This window comes from Astyanax mexicanus, chromosome 24, assembly GCF_023375975.1.
Source record: "Astyanax mexicanus isolate ESR-SI-001 chromosome 24, AstMex3_surface, whole genome shotgun sequence".
In the NCBI taxonomy this organism is placed as follows: domain Eukaryota; kingdom Metazoa; phylum Chordata; class Actinopteri; order Characiformes; family Acestrorhamphidae; genus Astyanax; species Astyanax mexicanus.
The window spans coordinates 14,412,482-14,426,754 of record NC_064431.1 but is presented as its reverse complement, the minus strand read 5'-3'; the positions used below and the strand labels follow the sequence as shown (position 1 = coordinate 14,426,754).

The window sequence follows — 14,273 nt, the reverse complement described above, 5'->3', positions numbered from 1 at the left end:
TCAATATGGATCAGTTTTATATTAAATATCATATATCATGTCAAGAAAGTCAAGAGGCTCTTATTGTGATTACATCTGAGTACAGGTACTCAGGGTAACAAAATTACATTCCTCCAGAGCCATGGTGTAACATAGGACAACAATAAATAGAGAACATTAAGTGCAAAAGTGTAACAATAGTGCAACACAGGACTGTAACACTACAATAAATACTACAGATGAGACAATTTAACAGACAGGACAGTGCAGTACAGATATGGTACAATGAAAATTCTAGGATAAGGTGCAGAGATGTTTAACATACTGTAACATATAGAACATACATGATCACAGCAGTTACTGAGGTAGAGGGTTTATAGTTATTTGGGAGTAGCAGCAAATAGTGTGTGCGTGTGTGTGTCTGTGTGTAGAGTGATGGGTGGGTTCAGTGTGTGTATGTGAAGGGTTGTTGGGGGGTTGTTGGGGGTCTCATGATCACTAAAGCCAGAGCGGTAGATGCTCTGCACTGTCATTGCTGGGTTTGAAAAAGCTTTATAGGAAAAGATCTTGCTGCTTCTGTTCTGCCTTTCACTCTTAGAACTTTCCACTGCTTTCTGTAATTATTACACTAATAACACAGTACTGTACTTTTAGAACTTCAGTACTAGATTTTACAATAAACTACTCACAACACAACAAAAATATACAAAAATGTTGAATACTTTAAGTGTGGAGCTTTAAGAACTCTTTAACTTCCTCTAAAGTCTGGGTCTCTAGTACTTTATATACAGGCCTGATCGTAAATGATCTGCTGTTTCGTCACTCCCTACCTGTTGCTAGGATATGATGTCACCCTCAGATTTGCGTAATTTATGCTGATCTCATTTGGCGGATCTTAGCCAATCAGAGCGTTGCTCTCTCCCCACCTGCCGCGAGAATTCCATCATTCCGATCATTCCAGCGCGAGCTCTCTCCCCGCGGAGCAGCGCGCGCTCACTCAGCTCCCAAAGCTCCTACAGCAGCTCCTCAGGACTGGAACCGCTGCACGCGGAGCTTTTATTATCATTTTACACATTTTTACACCTGAATTCTGCTTTATTGGGACTCTCCGGAGGGGAGCAGCAGCGGGAGGTATGTAGCTTGTTAGTTATTGGGGTTAACCGGGCTGTGTTTTAGCCACAAAGCGGCTAAAGTTAGTTAACTAACTTAGCTTAACCAGCGTTATAACTAAATTAGCTTTAGCTAACTAACTAGCCTTAACTAGCTTAGCACAACATTCCTGTAGGAGGTGGTTAACGGTATTTTAGCGATATTAAAACTATAGTTACTAACGCTAGTTATCTTTATAGCGATATCAAGAAGCTTTATTTAAAGTTAGAGTGAATTAACTAAGCTTAACGTCGGCTGTAGCTTCATTAGAGCGGTTGAAAGTAGTTTAACGTACTTTAGCAAATAAATTGTATGAAAATTTATTCAAAGCTAGGATAACATTGATATGTTGTAGCGCTATGAATTGGTTTTCTTTCGCAACGTCAGATTAAATCCATTTGTGCTTAACATATGCTGTAACATAGTTAACCTAGATTATTATTGTATGTTGTTAAATCTCAATAAAATATAATTTTATTGATAAAAGTGATAAACCATAAAGTTAAACACTGCAAACCTACAGCTCTGGAAAAAAATAAGAGACCACTTAAAAACGATGAGTTTCTTTTGATTTTTCCAGCTAGTAGACATTTCCGTTTCTGCAAAAATTTTTCTAAATTACAATATTTTTATTTGGAATTTGGGAGAAATGTTGTACTACATTATGCACTGGCCGAAAAATGTAAAAACTAACTTCACATGAGAAACCTATCATTGTATTGTTAGCATATAGTTATGGTAAAGGATAAAATGTGAAAGGTAAAATGTAATATGACCCATATCATCTATTCTAAAGCATGTTTGGAGAAACTGCTAAAATGACTGGATCTCAGAAAAGAGGTGTGCTATTCAACAAAGATTAGTACTCTTTATCATAAAATGTATACACATTTATAACTTTCTCTCTGAAAGTTATAAATGTGTATATCAGCAATATAAGCATCAGCAGATGTATAAATGTGCATTTTTGAATGAATTATAAGTAGTAGCTAGCTGTCTAAACATTGTAAACATAATCATGTTTGTTGCTGTATTATTATTATATTTTATTTAAGTATAACCTTAAACCAATTGAGCTTAACATGTGTTATAACATTGTTAGAACAGTTTAAGTATTTTTAAAACTGAATTGTAAAATGTTACACATACTAAACATGAATAACCCCCTGGAAAATACCTGTGAACAGGATTCGTTTGGAAGCCTGAATGAAGAAATATTACCACCCTGAGAATTTACTGAAGAAAATAAGGATTGAAATGGATCCAAACCTGGAAAACAAGCTTCCTTCCAGCAGCTGAAGCAGCGCTCTGGTTTTGCTCCAGATTGGAAGTAGTTTCCCATTTTAACAGCACTAAGATCTCTGGAATGCCCAGTGTGGGAAGTGGGACGCTGAGGAGGAGGTCAGAAATCAGGTTCTTCACATGTTCTGTGATTTATTCACGGCATTAAACTCGCAATAATCAAAACACTGAAAACCCCACTTGCTTCACTTCCACAACTTTACCAGAACTCGGCGATGAACTCAGTCAGCTGATTTTTTACTTTTTTATTTTTATTTCCACCCCCTGGAGTTCCAGAACTGATAATTCCGTCAGGATTTTGTAACAAAAAAAATGGAAAATCCATTGGATGTTTTGTCCAGAGCAGCATCTTTAGTGCATGCGGACGATGAGAAACGTAAGTTTTTTAAAATTTTATTTTATAAAATATGTATGTATTCAAAGGCTGAGTGGTATGGAAGAAATATCACAATATTCAAAGAGATTTTCAGGATATGTTATATTTATCATGATATTTTGTAGTGGTTGTTGCAGATAAAAAAATGCTGTCCCTTATGTTGGGCTGAACAAAAATGTGAAGATTGAAACTGTTTTAATAATGGCGGTATGAGTTTTAAAAGCATTCTGAAACTAATGTTTGTGCATGTGCAATATGTGCAAAATATATATATATACTCCTGTACTTTCTCTATTTTTTGAGTGTGTGTGTGCATCTAGTACTATCTGTGTAGTATCTATACATTCAGAGCTCTTGATAGCTGTGTAACCTGCTTCAGGTTGGGCTGTTGAGACATCCTGCAGTGTGAGGTCAGTGTGAGATCATCTCCCTGGAAGTGCAGAGCAGCTCCAGTCAGGCTTATATCCACACTCTGCCTGGAACACCTCCATAACCGCCAGCTGGTCTGACTGCTCAGCCGGTCCAGCCGTTAGAATATTCCCAGCCAAGTAATATTTCCATAATCATGCTGCAATTTCTCCAGTCCAGGAAAATTCTTTCCTAGATTAACTGCAAACAAATCCCCCTCAGCGGCATCCGGCCATTGCCTAAAAGAAAAAACTGCAGATTTTTAGAGCTGGCCTGACCTGTACTGTTTAGTTTCCTCGAGGGCTGGATTGGATTTTTAATGACTGGATTGACTTTTTAATGGTGCCCAGTGGCTGACATCAATATCTAGGTCCCTGTTCACACCTGGCATTAACATGCTTTATGGGTGATCTGATCATAAATGTTCAGCACAGAGTATAATTGTGAACAGGACACCACAGTGTGTCTCCAGGATGCATCGTAATCCCATCACTGAAATCTGTTTATAATGATCAAACTCTTGCAGTTCTCAGATTATTCAAGTAGTCATGAAACCAAAATACTCTTAGCTTTCTTAGATTAAAGTAAAGTCTTAAAATCTGATTAGGAAATTTGATAAAGAGAGCTGGAAAGAGAGCTCAGTAATTTGATTCCTCAGTGCACTTATGCTCTTAACTGAAGCATTCAAGATTTCTCAGGATGTTTTCTCACTTGTCCTGAATACATCCACACCCAGGATCAATTTTGGGCTTGTTTGGGGGAGGGGCTCATGATCACTGGTTTGTTTTCAAACACAAGAACAGTGCATTGATTTTCTGTGTAGGATTGTTAAAGGTTTGTATGTTTCCTGATTATTATTATTTAGCAGGACCAGCAGCTGTTCTGATGTCAAATGTAACCATGCAGTACCAGCACTCACTCCACAAAAATGAGCATATTACAGTACCCCAGTTCCAGTCCTACCAGATTGTGCTTTATTAATACATACTAATTAAAAGGGAAGTAAGGCCAGTGGATGAGGAAGCATCAGGTAACCCTACACGCAGTATAGATAGTGGATAGCTTCCACACCTGCAGTGGAACACCTGGCTGGATGGAAAGCAAAAATTTGACTCCTGTAAACTGTTTGAGTTTTCCATTCCCAGTAACTATGCCCTGTAGTATTCAGATTATGAAGTAAATGTAAACTCACTCACTCACTGTTGGGTTTAGCTGTAACTAAATAATTCAGCCACTCATTGTTTGTACACAATTTCCATGTTATGTAAAGAACTTGTCACAAATTATCTGACCCACACAATGTTCTCCAGTTCCTTCATTATTCTCTCATTATTCACAACTCTCAAATCTGATAAGGACAAACAAGGACAGAACCAGGAAACTGGGTCAGCACCTCAAATTCAAACCTGAATCTGAAGCTTGGCGCCTCAGTAGCTTCAGCAAGTTTTGAACGTACATCTGCTCATAGTGGCTCGCATGCCACCCCCCTCCAGCGTCTCCTGCTGTGTTATTGTTTTGGCCGGGGCTGATGTCACTCCTGTGGTGGTTGTCGTGGCCCTTTGTTCTCCCACAATGCGCTCGACCTGTTTCCACAATACTGAGCCGAGCCCACTCGGCCCAGTTCAAGCACTTCCCGCCTGTTCTCTTTTTTTCAATGACAAAACCTTTGGAATGTTCTCGGCTGCTGAAACGCTTCACGGGAGAGGCCTTGACTTCCACCCTCTCATATTCTGAGAGAACTTTGGGAGATCAACTGGGAGGACTGGTTCAGATGCTTTTGTTTTGATGGAAGTCAGGTGGTGAACATAGTTGACCAGCCTGCTGGGTTTACTCCTCCCATGGCGGAGAACAGCACAGCCCAATTACATTAAGTCCTCTAACAACATTAAAGGAATATAATATGGTCCCAGTGTGTTTAATCACTTTAAAGTTAATGGTCCTTTCAGTCCCAGAATGGGTTTTTGTCGGAACAATGCTTGGACCAATGTAATTGCCACCTGGGGCAACATTACATTAGTAAAGTAGAAAACACATAAATATAAATTTAAGTCATGCAAGAGTTGCATTTTTTTTTCTACACACTTATTCACTCACTGGGAAAAACAAAGCGCATCCAATAAACACTTTATGTCTTTTATACTGCAGTAAAAACATGCTTGCTACCGGAAAGCTCTGCTAAGTGATTCAACACACTGATCTATATTATTTTGCTTTGGACAGTGTGACAATGCACCACTTTAACTCCTCTGAAGGGGGATTTACACCAATAAACAAATGCCGCTTTTTCACTGCAGGGCCAAATGGTTATGGTAATAGTTGTGTCCGGTCACATTCCTGCATGCTTACTAGAAAAACAGAGCTTGCTACCTAACTAAATGCCTGTCCCATATTACGACTGGCATGCTTTAGCAGCATTAGCATGCCTGTGACCAGGCTCATCCATCATCGGTATGACGGTGACCCAGTGTGGCTAGCCAATAGGCAATAGGTCTTTAAGCCCTCACACTGAATAGTTTAAGAGCAGATAGTTACCAGTACTGGGCCAGGGCCCAGCCTAGTGAGTATTGGCTAGAGCTTGTCAACTCAATACGCAGATTACTATATATATCTATGCTGATGGGCATGGTGGTCTGGAAGTAAGGTGTATTCAGGAAATTTCTGACGAATTGCTATATTAGCAGCGAAAAACACAGGTGCGCCACTTACTAAATAGAACCCTGACAACAGTCAACCGTCAGTTGACTTGCTATTGCTTGTTTATTGCTATCTTGGCAGTGCAGGTGCGCCATGCGTGCTTAATGTGCGTACACTCCCACTTGTTACACACACACCAGGACAAGCAAAAGTGCACAAACTCAACATTTACATCAACAATGAACAGAATTCAAAATAAAATAACTTTGCTCTTCTGTGAACAAGCATGTTTCCGCTGCTGTGCCAGCACAGATCCATTGACTCCAATGACTATTAGAAGGCCTCTTTAAGACTTTGCTTTATACTGATACATTGGATCAGCTGGCTCAGGTTTTACCTCCAGCATTCTGAAGGCTCCTTGCCAAAAGGAGGTAGTTTAGACAATGCCTCCGCCCAAACCGGGACATTTGATCTTTATTTTGTGTGTTTGTTTTGGCCGTGCTGCTTCTGTTGCCAGCACCTGCGACCCAGACCCAAACAGGAAGTTGACCTTTGGGTTCCCGAGACATTTCTTCCCCGTCTTCAGGAAAGATTGATGTGGTTCCTTTGTTATTGTCTCGGAGGAATGCCCAAACATGCCAGCACCTCCTAGTCCTGCAGGAAAAAACGGTTGCTGGATCTTTTGGCGGAATTACAGCATGGCGTTTTCTGCCCAGCTGCTGTGGTGGAGGCACCATTCATTAGGTTCTCAGGTTATGTCATGCCTTGACCTCTTTCTGGACCTCGAAGGTGATGTATTATTTGGTATCTACACTGCCTAGCCAAAAAAGATCACCACCACCACATAAAAACTGTATGGGTGGCAGAAAGATATTTAATCCGAACTGATGCAGTGTGTAGCTTCTCATTTGTTAAACAACCATGTAGAAAGACACTGTGATCCTGTGTCTGTGTTAATCTGGTGTGTGATGTTAATCAGTTTCAGAAGGGTCAAAATATTGGAATGCATCAAGCAGAGATAACATCTAAGGAGATTTTTGAAACTACTAAAATCGTGTTAAGAACTGTCCATCTCATTATTAAAGAGAAGAAGAACAGTGGGAACACATCATTGTAATTTCCACATGCACAATATGAAGAGAGCTCAGAGGAATTGGGTCTAAACAGCTGTGTAGCCTTTAAAAACATTTGTCAGTGAGGCTAACCAGCAAAAAACAGCTTCACTAGAGAGCATAATGATTGGAGTCTGGAGTAATGGAAGAAGGTCAGGTGGTCTAATGAGTCCAGATTTACCCTGTTCCAGAGTAATGGGCGCATCAGGGTAAAAAAAAGGCAGCTGAAGCCTGTGACAAAGCCAGGATTGATCAGGCTGGAATTGTGAAAGAGTGGTTCAGGGAGCATGAGATCATCATTTTCACACATGGATTGTTCACCACAGAGTCCAGACCTTAACCTCATTGAGAATCTTGGGGATGTGCTGAAGAAGACTTTGCATTGTGATCCAAATCTCCCAACATAAATACAAAAAATTAAATAATTATTGTGGAAATGATTCCACAACAAATACATGCTGTAAACAAAGCTAAAGATGTTCCAAGCTAATATCAGAGTGTGTGACATTTTTTTGGCCTGTTTAAATAAAACTAAGCTGTGGTCAGATATTAAAGTCACCTGTCATTAGAAGAGTCTGTTTAAAAGGCCTCTTCAGGATATTGATAGTACATGCTTTTAATGATATCTGCAGAATACCACGAAGTTCAGGACAGTGACGCAAATATTCTCAAGGAGAAAATTCCTCAGATGATCATGTGACTCATCAGCATGGCAAGAGAATGCAGATCAGCGCCTGTTTAGCCAACATGTTTTGGGTGTGGAATTGTTTTTGTCAGCACTGACTGACAGCAGCCACTGATAATTCTATTGTGTGGTAAAAATAGAGATGCACTGAATTTTTGGCAACCGAACATATTCGGCTGAAGTAATAAAATAGTGAAAAACATTATAAACAAATATTTATACCAGTCATATTTAGTATTTTCTGTTGTTTGTCTGCTGGGATATAAAAAAGGTTAATTGTTTGTAATACATTTAGGTAGTGAAAAAAATTGGCAAAATAAAAACCTGCCAATTTTTGAATTCTTTATTGTGTATTAGGTATTCTGTATTTTCTATTTGGTATTCGACCAAATGTTTAATTTAGTTTGGTTTCACATTTTAGTGCAAGTCTATGGAAAACAATATATAAAAAAGACATTTTAATATCACATTTGAAAGCTACTGACAGAGCCTCCCAGTCTGCCATGTGCTCTGCCCAGACCTGGTTCTGTGTGTAAACGCCAGCCAGGTCTAGCTAACTCTACATCCTGTAATCAAAGAAGCACCGATATGCTCCATTAATTGACACCATCTGTAGAGTTGTCAGCATTTTCCATCATCTCCTGAAGAGGTACTACATTTGAGAACACCTGAGCTGCATTAATAACCAAATCAGTTTGACGGATCAGTAACAGTGTTAATTTAGGGAGCAGGAGGGATATTTATATATTCATGAAGATAAATCTGTCCTCTCTGCACAAAAACATGCTTAAACCTGCTCAATGTCTTTAAAAATAATCCAATTGAACCCAGTTCATCCAATAGGGACCTGGATCCAGTTTTCAGCCCTGTTTATGTAATGCTTCTTAGAATACTGCAGCAAAGTGGAGGAAGAACTAGTTTATAAGGCTGTGTTCAGACTGCTAACAAATCAGATTTGTTTCTGTGAGACACTTAATTTTACGAAAAAATGCATTTGGAGTGGATTTCATGTGATTTTTGGCTGTTTTAGGGGTGGGCAATACTATATCATATACAATATATCGTGACACAGAAATTTCATGATATTAAAAATCATGATAATACGGATGGTTTGTCTTAAAAGTAGTCCATTATTTACTGTGAAGCTTTAAGTGTATTTACTGTATAATTATTTTAGTTTACAGTTTTTGTTTGCAGTTTATATGCATGAAAATATTCTGCAATATGTTTTGCTGCATTATATTATTTTATGCTATATTATTTATTTTGCCACATTATGATTATACTGTTATACTTTTATACTATATTCCTGAAATTAATGAGTTATTTTTCTGTTTTCCTATATTGCCAAGTATATCGTTATCGCAAAAATACCCTGAAATATCGTGATATTATTTTAGAGCCATATCGCCCACCCCTAGTTCAGACTATCAAAATTATTTAGACATTACAAACATATCTGCATGAGTTGTTGTGGTTTTGAGGCTGGCATCAGTAACTAACCTTTTGCGCTCTTCACCTCCCTCACTCTTGATTTGATGAGGTTGTAGTTTGTTGTGTTGCAAACAGTGATGGCATCGTTACTTTGAAAAAGTAATCAGATTACTGATTACTCCTTTAAAAAGTAATTTAGTTACTTTATGGATTGCTCAATCACTCAAGTATCTAAATTACTTTTAAATTACTGCCGCCTCAACATAACAGTTTTGCCGCTGTCACACCAAAAGTTTCTTCAAGTTTGACGTTGTGTTTTTGAAGCTAGGTAGCACTTAGTTGCCAATGTACAACCGACTTTGATATTGTCAACTTTAGATTAGATTACTCGTTACTGAAAAAAAAAGGTCAGATTAGAGTAATGCGTTACTGACATCACTGGTTGCGAAAAACCTAAAAACATGCTGAAATCTGATTTGAGCATCCAGACTGAGATATGTTTGTACAAATCAAAAGTCAATCCAGATACAATCTACATAATCCAAATTTGGATTGGCAATCTGAACATAAAAGTCTAGTAGTCTTGCAACTATACTGTGTGTCCAAATGTTTGTGGAAACCCCTTCTAATCTGTGCATTCGACTCAGATTCAGTTGCATCCATTGCACACTTAGTCTAGTCACTGTAAAGAAAGAAGTACTGAAAACAGATTCGGACCCCCTGAAACAGAAAAACAATAATCATGAATTTTTTGGCACTGTGCCTAATGCTAGCAATGGAACAGAGCAGGTGAATGAGAATGTGTCTCAATATTTTTGCCCATATACTGAACTGTGTACTGTTACAGTATTCTGTATATTAAACCCACTCTCCCTGCTCCCCTGAGGCCAGCCCCTCTCCTGGGTCAGGTTCCCGGTACTCCCACAGCGGCAGGACTGATCCAGTTTCGGTTCTCACACGAGGAGAACAATACGTTGCCCCTCAGATCCATGTGTAACGTTCCCATCTCACCTGCAGAGTGTAACTGACACGCTGTCTCTCATGCCTGGCACATCCTTGTATTTATCAGCTTGTGCCTGATACCCCCGGTTACGCTATCTTCTCAAATTACGTTTTTTTTTGTCATGCTTAGAATATTGGAATAGGAATTGGAATGGTGTGCTTGCATTAAACATCAGCATTAGCCTCATCATCTCGGTTCTGAACTCACTGCACTGTTCAGTGCTGGTTTAGAAGTAAAGAAAGGAGCTTGGTATCCATAACTCATGTAAAAAGATGTGCTGGAAATAGAGTCATATCTTTATCAATATTATCATTGCTATTGTAAGAATCTGTTTAATTTGATAAATTCATTTTGCATGTCAAAGTATTACAATATACAGCGATGTAAAAAATTGAGAGACCACTTCAATTTCTGAATCAGTTTCTCTGATTTTGCTATTTACAATGAATATTGTTGTTTTATTTTATAAACTACAGACATAATTTCCTAATAAATTATTGTCATTTATTTGCAAAAAATGAAAAATGACTAAAAGTTCAGAAATCAATATTTGGTGGAATAACCCTGGTTTTTATTCACAGTTTTCATGCATCTTGGCATGTTCTCCTCCAGCAGTCTTACACACTGCTTTTAGATAACTTTATGCCACTCCTGGTGCCAAAACTTCAAGCAGTTCAGCTTGGTTTGATGGCTTGTGATCATCCATCTTCCTCTTGATTATATTCCAGAGGTTTTCAATTGGGTAAAATCAAAGAAACTCATAATTTATAAGTGGTCTCTCTTTTTTCAGAGCTGTATATTGTGTGGCATTAAAATATCCTTAAATGTTGTGATATAACAGAACAACAAATATTACATTTTGTATTCATGTTTTGTCCACAGTAACAACAGTTCTGCACTGCAGACTAAAAACTCTTCTGTTATTTTCTGAGAACTCTCCTCACTGCTTTAGGCTGGATTGTGTCTGTTAATAAAGCATAGGTAATGTCAGCAGGAGCTCTTCTAGAACACAGCAGTTAAAACAAAGATTAGAATTGAATTTTGTTTTTATTGTGTTTCTGTCTTTCCGTGATAATTGTCTTTTATACCGGTATATATATATATATATATTTAAAAAAAAATAAGTGATCCACAATCACTGTACATAGTGTGCTTCTGTTCAGGCCAACCAGTTTCAGGATGCTAGCTCTAGCCCAGGTCTGTGTGCTGGAAACAGTGATTACAGATCCGTGTTGTATAATATTTAATCACCTTAGCTCTTAGCGTGCTGTTACTCAACAAACCCATTCACCGAACAAAGTGGTCATTTCAGCAGCGCTCCAGACCTGCGGTCAGGGATTTGAGTTCAGCATGGTGACCTGCATCTGCAGAACCAACTCAAAACTCAGTGAAGTGCTTTACTGAGTTTTTGGGTGTGAATTTTCAGTTTGATATATATTGTACCAGGTGCATGGGGTGGGGTTGACTGAGCAAGATTTAGGTTTGGAAAAGAGATTTTTTTGTTGGAGTGATTTCATTGAAGAAACAGTTTTGGTTTGGTGTTTTTTAAATAAGCTTGATTTAAAGATTCTTTAGGCACCCAAAAATGGATCTTGAATGGCATTTGTTTAAATGACCACTTTTAGTACAAGAGTTAAGTTTAGCAAATTCTGACAGATATTTAAAGAGTATTTGTGCAGATCCTTGAAATGTCTAGCTAAGAGAAATGGTTTAATTTGTCTTTATATCTTCCTCCCAAAGCTCTTAAAAAATGTTACAGACAGTAAATACAAATGTGATATATTTTTTTGTGTGTTGCATTTTGCAGTTTCTGAAGTTAAAGGTAGCTAACTGATTTAATGGCAGACTGAGCAAATAGACACTATTGTAGGAATAGAGAAACTGTAGGGTTGGTTTTAGATGACCTCAGTTTTGCATTGGAACCCATTTTCAGTATATGAACTGTTTATGTTTTTTTTGTTGCAAAACTGTTCTTTTGAAATCATAAATGTTTTTTTGTAATGCAGAAATTGCGACTTTACAGTAGTTCTGTAAACTGAATATTGTTGTTGTGTTTACTTTTTGCCATATTTGTCTGTTTATTGTAGTCATGGTTTTAATTTTGTCTCAGAGTGGAACTAAAGTGTTTAAAATGTATTAGATTTAATTTCCTCATTCCTGCAGAGAACCTGATGATGAAAGAGTTTAAGAGAATTTGATTTCTGTTCTCTGGAAGTAGAAATCTCTCAAGGCTGTTCCTGCCCAATTATATGGTGCTGAACCTCTGTCGTGTCCAAGTGGTGAAAAATACCCACAATGGAAGACAATAGATGAAGCTGCTCTGTGAATGGAGGCAGTGTTTAGAGTTGGCGGGGCCTTTTTACCAACCGAATGAAATACGACACAATGGCTCCGAACCCCAATCAGCAGCGTTTTTTTTAACCACTGACTGAGTGGGGGTGCATTGGGGTGATATGGGGTGCTCTAGTGAGAGGGGGTGATTTGGAGGAGATGGTCTGCGTTGGAATAGGATGCGTATCATGGTAAAATCTAAGTAAAAACTTAACTTAACTTCTGAATTTTTGTACATGCCAATCAATACAGTATTTCAAAATATCAATAACAAAATATCATGACACAATACAATATTGGGGTGTTGTGGAGGTTGACTCGGGTGCACTGGGGTTTGTGGGGGAGGGGGGTGAGTTGGTGTGATGGGGTGCATAGAGGAGAAGGGTGAGAGGATGGGAGTCGGCCACTGCCGAGGGGGTTAGCTCCTCAGCGTGAATAGAGCTTTAATCCCTCTCGCCATTGAATGCCGAGTTGGAGAGTGAGCTGTAATCTGGGTGATGAGAGAGGCCAGTTAAAAGCATGGCACTGGTTTGAATAATCCTCCAGTGCTCCTTTGGTTTCAGCCACTGGGCTGTGTTTGGTTGAATACGGCAGGCTGTTAAAGGTTAACTGGGTGTAAAGTTTCAGAGTTGGCTACTGTGCTGGGTAAGTGGGTGAGAAAGAAACCCACTTCCTGCATCAGGCTTGTTCTGTGGAAGACTGAAATCTAAATCTCTGATCATACTTTGGTTGACGGTTAAAAAAATGTAGGATAAGATTGGATGTTGGGAATTGCATCATTCACATATGTAACTATAATTTGATGTGAGAGTTGATGCATCCAAATGTTATCGCTTACACTAACTAAATAATGTAAAACTCAACAGGGCAGTTCCCCTGACAGGGAATAAAGAGGTTACTTGGTAGTTGTTCTGGTGTTCTACATGGTTGCAGCGGGGTTATTAGATAGTTTTCTAGGTGGTGCTGCTATGATAATTTTAGGTGTTTTCAATGTGGTTGCTATGGTGTTGCTTAGTGGTTGTTGTAGTTTTGCTTGGTCGGAGATAGTGGTGCAGGAAAAAATCGATTCGAGCTCGAATCGCGATTCTAACATTAAACGATTCAGAATCGATTCTCATTTACCAAAAATCTTTTTTTTTTGGGTGAAGCTACTGTCGCCCGGAGCTTTTTAACTAAGTGAGCTCGGCGATACAGTTAAAAAGCTCAGCGCGACAATAGGTGAGCTCCGCATTACAGTTAAAAAGCTCCGCACGACAGTAGGTTAGCTCCGTGGTACAGTTAAAGAGCTCCGCGCGACAGAAGGTGAGCTCCGCGGTACAGTTAAAGAGCTCCGCGCGACAGAAGGTGAGCTCCGCGGTACAGTTAAAGAGCTCCACGTGACAGTAGGTGAGCTCCACAGTACAGTTAAAAAGCTCCGAGTGACAATAGGTGAGCTCCGCGGAACAGTTAAAAAGCTCCACGCGACAGTAGGTGAGCTCCGCGGTACAGTTAAAAAAAGGTCCGCAAGACAGTAGGTGAGCTCTGCAGGACAGTTAAAAAAAGCTCCGCGAGACAGTAGGTGAGCTCTGCACGATAGTTAAAAACTCAGCGCGACAGTATGTGAGCTCCGCGATACAGTTAGAAAGCTCAGCGCGACAGTAGGTGAGCTCCGCATTACAGTTAAAAAGCTCCGCACGACAGTAGGTGAGCTCCGTGGTACAGTTAAAAAGCTCTGCGCGACAGTAGGTGAACTCCTTCTGTACGGTAAAAAAAAGCTCCACACGACAGTGCTCTTACTGCCTCTCCCTATTAGGCTACAGAGGGGTGTGCATGCTAAAATCTAGTGTAGTATCTTCTCTGCTTGTTACATAATTATAGCCT

At 39.1% G+C, this 14,273-nt stretch overlaps 1 protein-coding gene across 1 annotated transcript in view; it reads left to right on the top strand.

Annotated features, from left to right (window-relative positions):
* The first annotated feature begins 939 nt into the window (after positions 1–939).
* The window catches only part of vgll4b (vestigial-like family member 4b), a 59,653-nt gene continuing 46,319 nt past the window's right edge, over positions 940–14,273 (top strand). The window contains exons 1-2 of the mRNA XM_015605609.3: positions 940–1,110; positions 2,316–2,806. Of these exons, the coding sequence (XP_015461095.3) occupies positions 2,743–2,806 (64 nt within the window). The 5' untranslated portion in view covers positions 940–1,110; positions 2,316–2,742. The remainder of the gene's footprint in view (positions 1,111–2,315; positions 2,807–14,273) is intronic.